Source organism: Caretta caretta, chromosome 4, assembly GCF_965140235.1.
Source record: "Caretta caretta isolate rCarCar2 chromosome 4, rCarCar1.hap1, whole genome shotgun sequence".
Taxonomy (NCBI): Eukaryota; Metazoa; Chordata; order Testudines; family Cheloniidae; genus Caretta; species Caretta caretta.
In genome coordinates, this window is record NC_134209.1 from 101112465 (window position 1) to 101128941 (window position 16477).

The 16477-nt window shown below is 35.1% G+C and overlaps 1 protein-coding gene across 11 annotated transcripts in view; it reads right to left on the bottom strand.

Moving 5' to 3' along the window:
- The window catches only part of FIP1L1 (factor interacting with PAPOLA and CPSF1), a 70505-nt gene that overhangs the window by 13342 nt on the left and 40686 nt on the right, over positions 1 to 16477 (bottom strand). For 10 of the 11 annotated variants that reach the window (XM_048848302.2, XM_048848299.2, XM_048848298.2 and 7 more), the window contains 4 exons: positions 13082 to 13108; positions 12475 to 12529; positions 9862 to 9908; positions 1789 to 2008 (listed from right to left, as the gene is read on the bottom strand). In XM_048848302.2, coding sequence (XP_048704259.1) covers positions 1789 to 2008; positions 9862 to 9908; positions 12475 to 12529; positions 13082 to 13108 — 349 coding nt within the window. The remainder of the gene's footprint in view (positions 1 to 1788; positions 2009 to 9861; positions 9909 to 12474; positions 12530 to 13081; positions 13109 to 16477) is intronic. The other variant, XM_048848300.2, reaches the window with a different exon arrangement.

Genomic DNA, 16477 nt, shown 5'->3' on the forward strand with positions numbered 1-16477 from the left:
AAACCACATTAACTTGCACATTTCCAGTAACATGCACTCAGGTTATCTTACACTGGTAAGAAATGCAATAGAACACAGATTTTTCATTTGCAGGGCCAAATATAGAAGTGCATATAGCCTCATTTTAGTTTTCCCTGCACAAAACATGATGCCTACTCGCAGAAGTATTGTTTCTGGTAGTTTTAAACCGAGAGGAAAAAAGACACCAATGGTAAGTATTCTTTCCCTGAAATTTAATGAATCTTTGTGATGTGTGAAGTTCTCGTTCCCTTCTTCCTCCTCACAGGTGTTTTTATTTTTGAAAAGTGAAACAAAACTGTAAATAAGCTTAAGAAACAACATTACCGTATGTGAATTATCTGTCCTTTTAAATCTTCTCCCACCTTCTCTGTTACTCCCAAATCTACTTTTTTCTAGTTAAGGGCCTCTTGGTTCCTTACATAGCAATGTGGCAGCAGCTTTGCTGCAGATGGTGGATAATTTAGTCACATTTAAAAAAAAAAAAAAAAATTGAGGCCTCCTCTTCCCCCTCCTTTACGGATATCTCTGGCAGCAACACAGAGACTTCTCTGGGCCTGGAAGTCATTAAGGTTCATTTCAAGCACCCTTGAATGACCAGCCTTCTTTCTGGCCTTCAATCAAGCTGCCTGAGAAACAGATGTTTAAATTGGACTTAAGTTCTTAAACACTGACTCAGTAATTTGTAACACAAAACACAGACACACTACAGGACCACAACATCACAATGTCAATGTCTGCACAAAATAAGAACTAAGTTTTCTTGCACCTAATTTAGATCTTTAACAATTCTCTTATGCCTGTAATGATTGATAAAGATGATAAAAAAAAACCCATTTCTCTCAACTAAGGTAATACTAATTCCTGGTGTTCTGCTCAGGTTCAGCAACATAAAACAATTAAGATGACAATTCCAAAATCAATTGAATAGCTAATGTGTATATCCTGTAAATATGAAACCGATCAAAACAATTAACTGAAGAGTTAAGGGACTAATCCTAAAATATTTTGCAACCACTAGAAAAGCATGAAATAAACTGCCTAAGCAAAATACGTTTATACTAACTTTGTAAGTCTATAGCCCTCAACTTATTTGTGTCACATCCAATTCAACATTAAATGCTCTGTTTTTGTGCACAAAAACATACAGAAGATAGCAGTAGTGTCTAAGTTTAATCACTTAAAAAATAAAAATTATTACAGAGTTGAAATGTCAATAAAGGAGTTATCTGTCTGAAAACAAAAAGTTCTTGACCTTTTAGTGAAGCCTGAAGTTCACAAATAAATAGCTTGGACAGAACATTATTCATTTCCAACTACTCACAAAACCCACCAAACTAATCAACCCAGCTTTAGCAGGCAGTAATACCACTGTTTCAAATTAGAGTCAACTGTATGTGGACATTGCTCTCAGAAAAGAAGTAGAAATTCCAATTGTAAAATAATAGAGAACCCACAGATTCCACAGTTGTTTTTGGAATTAATGAGGTCAAAGACTGCTTCTCTCCCTCATACACAAAGCTTAAATCACATTCGTAATGCCTGCAGTTCTATAAGTAGTTAGTACATAAAGTATATTTTTACACTTCTGTTTTACATTTGGAAATTTTTGCTAGTTTCCAACAGAAAACAAAGGGAGAAGAAAACCCACACCCTCTTGTTCCTTGAGACATACAGCTGCACACCAAGGGTTTTAAGTGTTGAAGCACACTACCTAATATGGACACAACACTTAAATACAGTATTATAGTTAACTATTTTATTACTAACCTGTTGAAAACACTTGGAGTTGGGCTGTGATCACGTTCCCTCTCTCTCTCTCTGGTACGTTCTCGTTCCCTATCACGATCCCGATCACGATCCCTCTCTCGGTCTCTCTCTCTCTCTCGTTCCCTATCTTTCTCTCTTCGTGCATAATAATCCCACTGTTTGCTTGTGTCCACAAGACTAGGCCACGAAGGAGCAGAACCTGCAAGGTGCGGAAAGGTGACTAAAGAAAAAAATGCTGGTATTAGCAAGAACAAAAGCTGGTAAAATATAATATGATTCGCTCTTGAAATGAGAAAGAGAGAGAGAGTTTTGTACATGTACAATTTTTCTTTCACAAGTCTATATATTACTTGAAACTAGGTACAGTATTTTATTACGATGGCAATCCAAGATCTCAGACACACTTCTGTTGCATTTTAATTCTGAAGACGTACGGTTACCAGTGTACATTTTGTTTATTCAGATGTAGATTATGCAGAATGTCTAAATTCTACATCACTACAAATAAAACAGCCAAGCAAACACTTCCTAAGAAGGGTCAGATTTTTTTATGTGATTAGCTTAGTTTTACTTTTGCAAAACAAGCAAATAGGAAATAAAACAGCCAGAACAAACAGATCCTTTTAAATGTTGTGGCTCAAAGTATAATTAAAAAAGGGGGAGAAAAGAGTGTTTCCTACTTTGCTCAGTTTAATTATTTAAAAAAAAACATTATGTAAGTTAAAAGGTGCACAAAATAAAAATAGTTGCAACTAAATGTACAATTTTTGACAGTTACATTCCATATTTTCTCTCAGGAGTTCATATTCCACAATAGTAAATGTGGAAGTCTCTTCTGTAAGTTAGCCTTGGTGAAGCTATTATAACTAGCTAAAGGAAATAATTCTATTGTTTATCTCATACAAACAATACCATTATAATAAACATTCACAAGAACCGCTGTTACTACTAAAACATGTTACATTTTGAGAAAATTAAATGCGTCCTTCAGTTTAAGACTCTTTGTAAAATACAATATACTTGTTTAGAGGAGAAAAATTTTAATCAGACTTCCTGATAAGAAAACATCCTCTTGCACTCAAGAATCTTCTGTAACCAGCAGTGGGATAGAAAGACTCTCCAGTATGTTCTGCTGCCAGGAAGACACCAAAATGACTAGAGACTAGGCTTAGTAGCCCAAAGATAATGCTCAAAGGGGCAACTGGAGTGCCTCATTCTACCCAACAGTGACTGCTTTATTTTACTGAGACACAGCACTCTCTAGTGGACTTAGGGTCTCAAAGTTAGGGATTCCTGAGTGCTGATATCTGCCTTGCGACCAACTCACTGCGTGGCCTTAGGTAAATCAGTTTAACAGCAGTGAGTTACCACTTTTCTCCATCTGTAAAATAGAATAATACTTATCTAACTCATGTGTTGTTATGAGGGCAAGTTAACAACTGTACAGAGCTTTCAAAAATATGAAGTGTTACATAGTGCACAAAGAGGCACCACTAATGGGTTCTGATAAGAGTCATGTTTGGTCTTCTTTGTTTAAGATGCCTGTGAATGTGCCTGCAGCAGCGTGCTTGAGCAGAAGTGTAAAATACTGGGTTCGCCAAGGGCTCCATAAACTAATACAAACGATCCTTTACAGAGGGGAGAGAAACTTCAGCATTAAAATACTATTTCCAGTGACAACCCACATAATGCATAACAGCAGCAGCAATACAGTGCTTTACATCTACAAAATGCTGAACAAACATTAGTTAATGTTTGAGTTTAGGAATATAGGGAAAATGAGGAGTTAACAAAAAAAAATCCTAGAACAACAGTGTTTTGTTTATTATGCTGCCAAAACTGAAATTCTTCTATGTAAGGAAAGCAACCAGAAATAGAAAAACACAAAAAAAACAAACAGCTGGACTTTAAAGACTGCTAATTTCCTTAACTTGCCATGATTTCAACAAGGTATGTATGGTCTTCAGGGATTGAATACACTGGATAATAGAGACTATTCTAATTTAAAAATATGAAATTATATTTACTTAATTCTATTGGTTACATTAAATGTAAGTTGCGAAACACAAACAGTAATGATTTTTACTTATTATGGAATCTACATCCATGCTGATTCTGTCTGGTCCCTCCTACGCCGTAACTACAGTAATCTCCATATCCTGCCAGACAAATACAACAGAAAATTTATCTGACATAAGCAAAATATGTCATTTGCATCGCAGTGACCTAACATGACCCAGTGCTCTGGCTTTATATAGCTCTGATTGCAGCTATTCGGATTTTATCTATAAGAGTTCTCAACATGCAAGAAATTAAAAAATAGAATTGCTTTCAAACATAATCAAGACTAGTATTTTGTGTCTTCTACTAGGAACAAATCTCAATATTTTGTTACCTCTTGATGCATTTGTACTAAACTTCACACTGAAATTGCGCTACTGATCATTTCTAGATTGGGAGAGAGGCACACCAAATAAGTTTGGTGATGGTGATTTCAGGTACAGGAAACTTTCAATTTATTCAATACATCTGGAGTCATTAACTCTGCTTTGGAGAACAGTTTCATACAAATAAGACTATACTGTGTCATGTACAACAGCAAAACATTAGCTGATCTTATTTGTGTTGTAGAAAAAGCTGTTTTTAGAATTGTTTTTGCAATACTTGTACTAAATTTGTGATTCCATTTTAAACATTAGTCTGGGAAGAGTATCAGTACTCACAGACCTATGAATAAAAACCACCTCAAAACCCACAGTTAGGGGGAAGATCAGGGGCGCAAGATTAGAAATTCTGATCATGTCTACCTCATTTTTCCTTGAAGACCCTATGGACAACTGGAGACCTAACAGCATTATGACAGGGAAATTAAGTGATTTTAAACTGTTTAAAATTTTGTTTTTTGTTAATACTTATACAACTGCAACTTCCAAGAGAAAAGATGTGTTTGTTAAGGATTCAAACAACTCTGGCCCTTTCCATTAAGAACTAAGAGAGCTCACAATCCATATTTCAGACTTCTAGCAAAGGCTGAGAAGGCTAGACAACATTCCTGACATTCTAAGATAAAACACCAGCAGGAAAACAAAATCAAAAATAAAAAGCCCTTTATAACATTAATTTATAAAATAGATCTAGCAAGCATTTTTTATACATTATGAAGCAAAAAAACAGTCAATTTTTTGTGCTTTGAAGTCACCTTTAAACATCTTCCTTTAAAATCTCCTTCATAAAATTCAATCTAAAAAATCTAGTATGTTCAAGCAACATTAATGAAGTTGATTATAGTAGGCCAACTTCTGCCATGCATTCAAAAACGTTCTTAAGGAGTAAAAATAGATATTTAGTTGGTAACGATTTAAGACAGAATCACCAAATCAAATTTAAGACAAAAGTGATATTTCTCCCATCTGAGTCCGCTAAGGTGTTTGCAACGACTGCTCCACAGTTGTGTATTATGGCAGTCATTTCTGAGTTGTGATCCCCAGATTAGATTATTTCAATACCCTTTTGGGAAGCTAGGGCCAACGCAGTATATAGCAGCATCCTACTTTATAATGTCACCCACAGGGAACATTTTGTTCTCTGAAAACTGCAAACTTCCGAATTGCACCTGAGTGCAAACACAAGATATGATCTATAAAGCGCCGCATGGTTTTTGTCCATCTTAATCTCTCCTTATACACTACTGTAACAATTGAGATCAGGTGGGAACCTCTTGCTAACAGTCCCTACACATGAACATATGCAGGTAAGTAACAGGAGGTCTATGTGGCAGAAACTCGCTCTCCACATTTGCCTAACAAAGTCAAAGTCTACTGACCTTCAAGTTGCAGTGGGGGAGGTTTAGGTTGGATATTAGGAAAAACTTTTTCACTAGGAGGGTGGTGAAACACTGGAATGCGTTGCCTAGGGAGGTGGTGGAATCTCCTTCCTTAGAAGTTTTTAAGGTCAGGCTTGACAAAGCCCTGGCTGGGATGATTTAATTGGGTATGGGTCCTGCTTTTGAGCAGGGGGTTGGACTAGATGACTTCCTGAGGTCCCTTCCAACCCTGATATTCTATGATTCTATGAATGATTAAAAGCCATCTATTACCAAGCTTTCATCGGAGAGAGTTTGTTATGAAATACATACTGTATTGAAGGCAAATATATTCATTAAGAAAGCAGCTTATTTTTTCAATACTGTAGATATCCCCAGTGAAAACTGATGGCACATTTTAGACATTTAGTAAATAAAAATTTTATGTGCACTAAAAACCAGGAACTAAACCTAAAAGAATTATTAAAATGTACATAAGGAAATTGACTTAATAAATTATGAATTAATACTTAAACTTGAGTGCCTTTACTAAATGGTGTCAAGAACTAAGCCTCTCATTTTCTCTCAAGTTACAGCAATTCCGACAGACAGAAATAGAGAGAAGCCATCCACTTAAAACTTGTATCGTATTTTGATAATTGTAAAGTATTTTGCTTTTTAGAAAAGAAGTTGTGAGGCTTGAAAAATCATGTTCTGGATTTGCATGTTTTAAGGAGCCAATACATTCCTACTCTCTGACATAAAACGTGATGCTCAAAAGTTAGGGTTTCAAACTTGTTGCCGGCACCTGAGCCAGCTATGCCCTCAGAGGGGACAAAAAAAGGAGAGGAAGCACCCCATGTTCCTCTCTAGTTAACTTTTCCAACTGACTTAATGAGCAACATTCATAGGTTTCAGGAGGGAGCCATTTCCAGCTTGCCTTCACTGGAGAGAGATTCACCACAATGGATCATGTTTGAGAGAATAAGAGAAGAGAATGGGAAAAAAATCGAGACACTATATTATTTAATGTACAAAAGACAGTTTAAAAAAATAAATACTCACATACATGCATTAATCAGATCACATCTGTCTTCTATTACAGAAGTCAATTTGACAAACATCTGTGATCAGTTACTAGAAAATAAAATTTTGGTATGCCCATTCACAACTAAATGTCCCTTCAACCTTCCATTTTTTTTTCTCACTTGCTGCTTGGTCCTCACAACCACATATATGTACTGCTCCTGCTTTTACTTTGCCCATGAGACAGGAAAATATTTATTGCGAGGATAATCATCTCTGTGACACTTTTTTTTTTTTTTTTTTGAGTCAATCTCAGTATGACATTAGTATCAACCCTGAAGGCCAATCACAGCCTTCTAAAGTAGAAAATGCTGAGCTGGTTCTACCACTACCTAGAGCAACAATAAAGGTGGGCTGGAAATAGCTTAGCCCTTGTAACCAAAAAAATTCCCCAAAGTGAAATAAAGACTGCAACTGAAAGTAAAGCTCCAGCCCAAGAGCAAAAAAGCAAACTAAAGTGGATGGATGATTTTTTTTTCTTTATAGGCAGTGTATTTAGTAACATCTATAATTAATGTTCAGCACTTTCCATGGTAAGACTCTTTTCCATTTGCTTACAACTTTGCAAAACTTTAATATTTGAGTTCAAATTTTCCATGCTCGGTGTCTGCCTTAGACTGAATTTTTGGGGGAAATTTCCGGAAGTATGGTTCATCTATTTCTGAGAATAAAGTTATAGACAAATAGGGTGTTTTGCCCATATTCAAAAATTCTTCCATTTCACTAAGATGCTCCAAGCACTAGGAAGCATTAAGAAGATGCTCTGGAGCAAGGACTTAAACTTTGGTAGGGAGATTGCCCTGAGGTCAGGGACATGTCTTTTGCCACTCCTATGAAAATCCACCCTAATTTGAGCAAGTTATGAGCCTCTAAAAATTTTGCAAGTTTGCAAATGCTCAGTAGAGATTCATTAGGAATTTGGCAGGTAAATTTTCTGAAGACGTAGTCTGTACTAAGCATACTCTGTGCCAGGTCTGCAGGGTCTGAGCAGCACTTTCTTTGAAATTGCTGCTTTCAGCACCCAGGGGGCCCTGTGACACAGTAATTGAAAGCAGGGACAACTGGAATGGGGGAGCAAAAGAAGAGACAGTCATGGAAAAGACAGAGTGGGAATGCAGGGACCGAAATGAGAAGCAGAGATGGTGACCAGCAATGTGTGCACCTTATCTCACTCTAGTGGCTGGCTCACAGAGCACAACAACCTACTACTGTTATAATTTACTCTTAGTTCAAGTGGCAGATACTGTGCATCTTAAGTTTCTAATCCTGAAGATCAATCATTTGGGTATTAATATGATTACACATTCCACAGGATGGAATTGTTGGTTTTTCAGTTTGCTTTTTTAAAAATCGAGGAAATTTTTTTAAAAACCACAAAAAATACATTGATAAATGTTTGCAAACTCAAAGACTCAGAAGTTAGAAATGACAGAGTTAAGGTTATCCATGTAACATTAGTAAGATTTACATTAATTATTTGCAGGGTACATAAAAATGTCTTTTTAATTTAAATTAAATACAGTTTTATTTTTTAAATAAACCTACTTCAGTTTAAATTTCAAATTGACAACCTATGTTGAGGAGGCCTAACCTTATTATAATCACTTCAATAAGCTATTAAATAATTTAAATTAAATACAAAAAATTAATATTAAGCAGTACATGTTTGTTGCCAAGTTTTAAAGGCAAACCACTGGACTGGTGGACGTTACTGGCTAAGCACCTATAACCAAAGTCTGCCGAAGTGCTAGACCAGCTTTTGACACCAATTGCCTCCCTTTTGCAGGTGCAGAAAAAAATATGTCATTTCAGTTTATTCACTTAACTCAGTTAAGTTACTCATTCAAAGTTATTAAACCAATTTGGAGTTTAAAAAGGAGAGCTCATTTTCCTCTTCCAATCTACGAATAAAAACTAAGTGTGAGAGGCTGAGATCTACTAGTTCTAAAGCCTTTAGGGACATGGTGACGTAGAAACAATCGGCTTAAATAACTAACTATAGACAATACTTCCTTTCTTTAATAAATCAGTTAGCTTTAAAAGCAAAACATGTTTTGATACATTTGGGAATTTTTCTTATGTTTCCAGCACTTACAGTAGTTTTATTTAATAAAAAAGAACGTGCTGTTGTGCATTTTTAATTGAATTTGAATTACCATCCAAACAGAACTTGAAACAAATCACAAGTAAAAAATTAATCCTCATCTAATAAATAAGAAATGCATTATTCAGAATTTTCTAACGTAAAAATTAAGAAACTGAATAAATGTAAATTAAGTTATATAAACTGCTTAAGTAAAAGTGTAGAGATATAGTGTATCCTCCCGGTTAGCAAAAAAAAAAAAAAAGAGTATCAAACTTAGTATAAAGACTGTACTGAGTTTCAAGTGAACATGTTTTAATGGTTACCAACCAATGAGAATCAATCTTTCTTTAAGAAAAGAATGAAAGTACAAATGCAAAACACAATTAAAACACATGGTTTAAATCAAGGATTCCTGCTTGCTGATTTAAATCATGATTACAATCTGTGATTTAAATCAATCCACCTTACCTTTTCAAAATAGTAAATGAAAAACTTGCTCTAAAAAGGGCAAACACACACACACACACACAAAATGGGAGTGTTGGAGTGTACCAGATTATCTAGTGCCCCACAGCACACACACATACCGAGAAAGTACTGAACTACCCAACTACTTGCCTTCTGTTGCCATCTGCAAGTTTACAGCATGCTGCAGGAAAAATAGCTTAACAAAAAAAGTTTGCATCTTTCCAATCACTGTTACAGATTTTGTTGGGTACAGTTTTGAAGGTGCATGAAGAAAAAATTATGTCTGTCCACCTGCTAGTGATACACACTGAATTCTATTGGTGTTTGCATGGTTTTTAAAAAACAAACACATTTGCACTGAAGCAGAATGGAAGGGTGCCCATCATAGAAATGTCAATTTAGAGGACAGAAAAATGAATGAACAGGTAAGCAGGTATTTACCAGTAGTTGCTAATATGAGGTGTTAGGTATTCAGTCATGATAATACTCATTTTGATCTTTTGCACCATCTTATTTTGATTAGTGGATAGATTCTTATTTACATTTAAACTGAAACAATGTAGCTATAGCTATTTTAAACAATTTTTAACAAAGCTTAAGTAAAATCCTCAAAGCTGATAACCATACTCACACGGAAATGCACGAGCAGAGCGGCTGTCATAGCCAGAGGAATGTCCACTGTTGAAAGGTAAATATACAAGTCAGGTTCCTGCAAATCAGGTTCTCTCTCTCTTGCTCGCCTGAGCATTTTTTATATATATATATATGTATATGTATATGTAGAGAGAGAGAGAACCTGATTTTATTCTTCACAATTCTTAGAAGTATGTGACTAAAACAGTATATCTTTAAAGGGGATTACATTTAAATAATATGCCCTCCATCGTAAGCCTTCCTACTATAAAAAACAATTTAATCATCAATTGCACTGAACAAACACAGATGTCTAATATATAAATATTTTAATACTGATGTAGCAAGGAAGATTCATATTCTCCCTTAACATTCCTAATTTTTTTAAACATTTCTTCCCAAAAATGTCTGAATATGTTTTATATTATATATAAACTATTCTGTCTTGTCCTCACTGGATTTTCTATTTCAATATGTTGCTTATATTCCAAAAACAGTTACAAATACTGGCAGAGAAATCATACTGCATGCCCAATTGCTTGGCAACAAGCAAATCTGTGAATGAAAGCTTCCTTATATCCTTCCTGTTAAATAAGTAGGTATGGAAGTGAATCCAATTTTTTCAAACACATATGCATATAAAAGCAGGTGGGCTTCAAATGGATTGTTCTATAAATATTCTTCTAAATCAACTTCATATTTTCTAGAGCTACTTCTTTCAATGGTAGCCAACTTAAATAGGTAAAATATAGAGGTTGAAAAGGATGATGTGCACATTGGGCTTAAATTCAATTTTCTATAACCTTTGATAAGTTTTATCGCTTCCTAGATAGCTTGAATTAATCATGTACACCTTATTTAACACATTTACTTAAGTGCTACTTTTGTTCTTGAAGACAGCCTCACAGTATAAAAAGACTTTTGGATCAGTATGGTTTTAAAAATAGATTAATGAAAGCCTTATGCAATGTCTCAACATTTTAGGGTATTTGTCAGAGCTGGAGATGCAAGGTTTTAATATAAACTAGATAAAGAATTTTACAAGTTATACTATATTGAGGAACCTATACAATTTATTCTCATAAGTAAAAATAGCCATAAAAAACACAATGACCCAAAGAAACAAAGTCAAGCTAGCATATACTTCATGCCTTTTCAACATTCTCTGTATTGCTATGTCTTCTTTACTGGCAAAAGCTTAAGAAAAGTACTTCCTGTATATTTTATTTCCTTCAAATTTTAACATTCCAGTTGGTGGGAATGTAAATCTTTGGGTTGTGCATGACCTATGTTAAAAATAATTCTTTCAGCTGTTTCACTGAGAAGCTTTATCATCTCCATACTGTGGAGATGGGTCTCGAAATCTCGCAAAGGGACTCTCTGATGTCAAAAATGTGCCTTTTACTATCTCTGTGAAATTCCACACAAATTTTGCCAAATTATAAACCACTGTAAATCTCATTTTGCACATGCTCACTAGAGGTTTGTTAGAGGCTGACAGTGGATAATAGCCCACTGATATTACCAGTTACCCCATAAATTCAAATGGTAGAGATCTGCCCTATGAAACTAAAGGTTCTGATAGTGCTGCTGACCTATGTGAAGATTAATACGGTTCTATAGGATAGAATTTCTGCGGGGTTTTTTTTCATTTAAAAAAAATAAATTTAGGATATTACATACAAAACCAACTATATTACAAGAATCTTACGGTTGCAAAGGCAAGCACGCAGAAGGTAGGAAATGCCAGAGTTGAGGTTGTCTGTGCAACTTTAATTTGGCTCCCTTGAGCATATGCATTATGAAATCAATAGGAGTTAGGTGCCTATGCACTTTTGAGAATCCCACTAGGTTCATTCCTGCATCTTGGCTAGATATCTTTAAAAATCTGGCCCACCATCTTTAATCACATGACTGCATACTATTTTTTCCAGAGGACCCTTAATTATTCAGCATACAAGATGTTCAGGACCATCTTAACACTATGAGCACTCCAGGGGCAAAGCTGCAGCTCGGGGGCTGTAGCACCATAGTGCAGATACTTCCTACAGCAATGGAAGGGGTTCTTCCATCACAATAGGTAATCAACTCCCTGAGTGGTGGTCGTTAGGTCAACAGAAAAATTCTTCCAATAACCAAGGTGCATCTACACTGGGAGTTAAGTAGGCTTAACTATGCAGTACAGGAGGTTTGAATTTTTCATATCCTTAACTTTTTTTTGTGTGTAATGTATATGCTGTTCCAGAGAAACACAGTAAGATTAAGTTAGATAATCCACTGAATAATCTGAGAATCTCTGAATAATCAGCACCCTAACTAATGCAAGAGCTGCTCTGTTCTTAAATCTTGCATCAATATAATGGGATAGATCTACAGGATGACAGATAGCAAAATACTTTATACACAAACAATGTTAGCTGTATTACAGCCTTTTGAAAATTTAGATGACAGTAACTCTTGGGAAAAACCAAGACAGAAAATGATGACTAAAGCAGAATTTTTTTCTATATAAGGAACATAAAAGTTATTATGCTTACTGTAAGGATTTGTTTTTTTTAAAAAAGCCCCATGTTGCAAAGGATGAAAATTAATGATTTCAAACAAAATTTACCTTTCTATTGTTGGTATAAGAGAAGGTGGCGGACCTCCAGGTGGGGGAGGAAAACCTGAAATATTTAAATTGGAAAACATAAAAAATTGGGTTAGGTATACAATGGCAAACTAATTCCAGAGAAGCTGAGCTGAAGCAAAGAATGACCATCTACACAGTTAACGATTATGTAAGACTGCACAATACACAACTACTTAACGAAAATCAGGGTCAAGTCCTAAATATGTGTCTTAATTTCATCTGTCATCAGTTTCAAAACATTTACTTTAACTATTTTCTATTGTGCTGCAACTCTTGAAAGGTTATCAAGAATGCTTTGCACCAGCAACAAGTCTCTCAATAATTTTAATGAGCCTTGGGGGGGAGGGAGGGAGGAAGGAGTGTAGTTCTCAGGGAAGTGGCAGGTTGGTCCCATAATCAGGAACATTAAAACTGTTCCATCTCTATCTTGCATAAAATCAACCAGGCCTACGTCTACACATATAGTTTTATGTTTATGAACTTTATCTTGCTATGAACAAGCAGATGTAGGGAACTGCATGTTGCACATTCAAATTTAAGTTTCACATTTCTTAACAATGCTTCAGAAAATATCTAAATAAGTTACCTGGTGGTGGCACAGTTATTGGTATACCTAAGACATAAAAATATATGATACATACTAAGTCAATTTTAGCAATAACTTGTGTTCTTTATCAGCAGAACTAATTCAAGTTATGTTATCAATACAAAGAACAAAAGTATCTAATTTCCCTGTCCTTAGAGTAAGAATCATGGCAGTCTCAGTGTTATCAACGCTTCATTTTATCTCACGTCTCATGATATTTGAGGTTTTATTTAAAACTTCAGCTCCTGAGAATTGTTTTCAATTAATACAACAAAAACCCAAGTCAGTTTCAAGATTTCAAAGTTGCAAATACTACCTTGAAAATGTGACCCAAGCACACCCAAAACATTCAAAAACCAGAAAGCAAATATAAAATTCCCCAAACTGTTTTTTTGTTGTTGTGTTGTCATTTTGTTTAGTGGGTTTTTAATGTGTCAGAAAAGGAACTTTTGGAAGCAAAGCTGAATTACATAAAATAAATGCCCTTCAAACTCTAAACTAGCCTCAGGTACAATTGGGTTTAATAGAATATGTATCACAATACTTCACCAAGTACACGTACCTATTTTAGGCTCTGATCCAAAGCCCACTGAAGTCAATGAAAAGACTGACCAATCCTGCATCTTAGTGCCCAATCCTGCAAACACTTATGAACATGCATAACTTTATGTACAAGAGTAGTCCCACTGAGTTTTAAAAGACAAGTTTTTGCAGGATCAGAAGCTAAAGTACTAAGATCAAAATTTTCAAACTTGGGTGCCTAAAGTTCAACACCTAAATGAGAGCACACATCCCACTAATTCATTTCAATGCAAATCTTTTCACTGATTTAAATTGGAATTATGGATGCTCACCACACCTCAAAGTAAAGATACTTTGCTTAGATGTCTAAATATGGATTTAAGTGTCTTACTTTTAGGCATCCAAATTTGAAAACTTTTGCCAGAGGATCTGTGCAGATTGTATTAATGATCTTTTTCAGTTCTATACACAGGTAAAATAATATGTTTAAGGTTTTGTTTAAAGCAATATTTCCTGTCTAAAATTATAACTACAGATAATATAAGATTTTCTGTTTGAATGGTGACAATTTGTTAATATTTACAGAAAGTTCCTTGAATTATCAAATCATATCAGCTTGAAACGTTCGACTCCAATATGAAAGCATCTGCTAATAATTTATTTTTCACAAGACTCCAGATATGTATATCTTCTAGAACGCCATAAAGGACATTTTTAAAATATAAAAATCTAAAGAAATCAGGGGTAATTTGAAGCAAGCATATTCCATTTAGACATATTTCAGTAACTGCACCAAGAAATTATTCAAATAACCAAATATATTTGAGTATTTATTTTTATATAAAATCGCTAGCAAGCTTGTCCCTTCCTTCTCCTTTGTGTATGGGTGAAACAATACAAAAACCCCACCTGGCATTAGCACTGAGGATGTAAAAGTACAAGAGCCATGAAAATGAAAAAATAACCCCCCCTCAAGTAATATTAATGGGCCACAATGTACTCTAAAAGGGCATTTACATTAATGGCACAAATGACAATCCAAAATAGGTCACATGGCAGACTTAACAGCAACATAAGGGTCAACGTGGACAACAGTGATTCCACTGGGAAAGCCAGCATCTGTGGAGCCTGACAAGACTCAAATCTCTCCCTCATATTATTCAGAAAGAGTGGTTGGAAAGGTGCTTTCATCAGCTTTGTGAGGACTACTTTAATATGCACACCAAACAAAGTTCAGACCCAATCACGGAGTCCATTCTCAGACTCTCTCATGACTTTCACTAAAATACTACACATCTATAGGTAAGAAACCTTCACCTTGCAGAGGTCAGCGTTAAGGTTTTGCTTTGGGCAAGATCGACAGAAACTAGATGTATATATTTGAGTGGTTCTGTTCTAGAATTGAAAGTGAATATACTGTGGAGCAGTGGAGTCTGAGCATATTATGGCATGAAACGGAAATATAGCTGTGTCAGCCACATTCTGCTGGCACTGCAGCCTGTACTGTCTTACCAAATTTCCCAATGACTTATGCATGATGGCAGGGTGTTTAATATACAAGCTGAGATAAAGTACTGGATAAGACTTATATTAACTGGTGATGTGCTTGCTTTTTAATGCCTGAATTGACATGTAATGCATTTAAACAACCCTACTTCTAAGGCAATTAAATTATTTTGTAAAATATAGCTGTTCAAAACCAAGAAATTTAAAAACTAATTTTCCACCTGAAATGGGAATCAGGAGATGGCAAGATCAAAAAACCTAGTGGCTTTGGAGCTAGAGGTAACAGAACTTCTGAACTCAAGCAACTCCTTGACATCTGGACTAAGGGGATTACAGGACCCTGGCAATTCCAGAAATCCATTAGTTCCAGAGATAAAAGCTGTCAAGATCTGCTAATGCAACTAGTAGATCTTATAAACTGTGCTGTCTGTTCTACCTTCTGGCTGTGGGGTTTCTACACCTACCCTTATTAATAATCTAGGAAATCTGATAGAAAAAAAGTTAGCTGGCATTAATGTGATGGTTGAGAGATCAAGCACCAAGAGAGTCAGAAAATACTTCACATGATGGGCAAGTGGGCAATATTAACTTAGTTAAGTTGAATACAGAGTATTTTCTATTCCTCTTTTCTTGGAGAATTGTTAACATGTTGCACTTTATCAACATACACCATTAAATATACCGAAAATGCAACATCTTAGAGATGTTACTCAAGCAATACTTTTAGAATTCCAACTTAAATGACTGACATTTCAAATTTAACACTGCATGAAAGTTGTTTTTTTGCATGTAATTTTCCCTACTGTACTAAAACAGTGTAATTTGTCAAGTTTCAGGATAAAATAAGTTTTTCTCCACTATAGGTAATGTTACATTTTATTTAACTATGAAAATCATCAGTCAACACCTTCTACAAAATGAGTCCTTTCAACAATTTGTACAATCTCAAGAAAATATACATAAATATAAAGCACTATACTTGAGCCCAGGTAAAACTAAGACTTTCATTTTAAGATATGTACTCTACGGAGACATGTGTACAAAGATCAAAATTAGACCTAGTCGTGCTAATTTTTATATCTAGAGACCAATATTACTAATAGTAATTGTCTCAATACTGAAATTTATTTCCAAAGTTGGAAAAGTTAACAAAAAGTAAGTTAGGCTCACTAACAGGTCTTTATATTAAATCATCACATTTCAGATTCTTCAACCTCAAGCCTTTAACACTAGGAAAGGATTATTTGTTATGTCACTTTAAATAATGGATTGGAATCTATTTGGTGTTAGCATAGCAGTTCTTCTTTATTTCAAGGTAGCAAACACCAAGTGAAAAGATCTAGACCAGCAGTTCTCAAACTGTGGTCG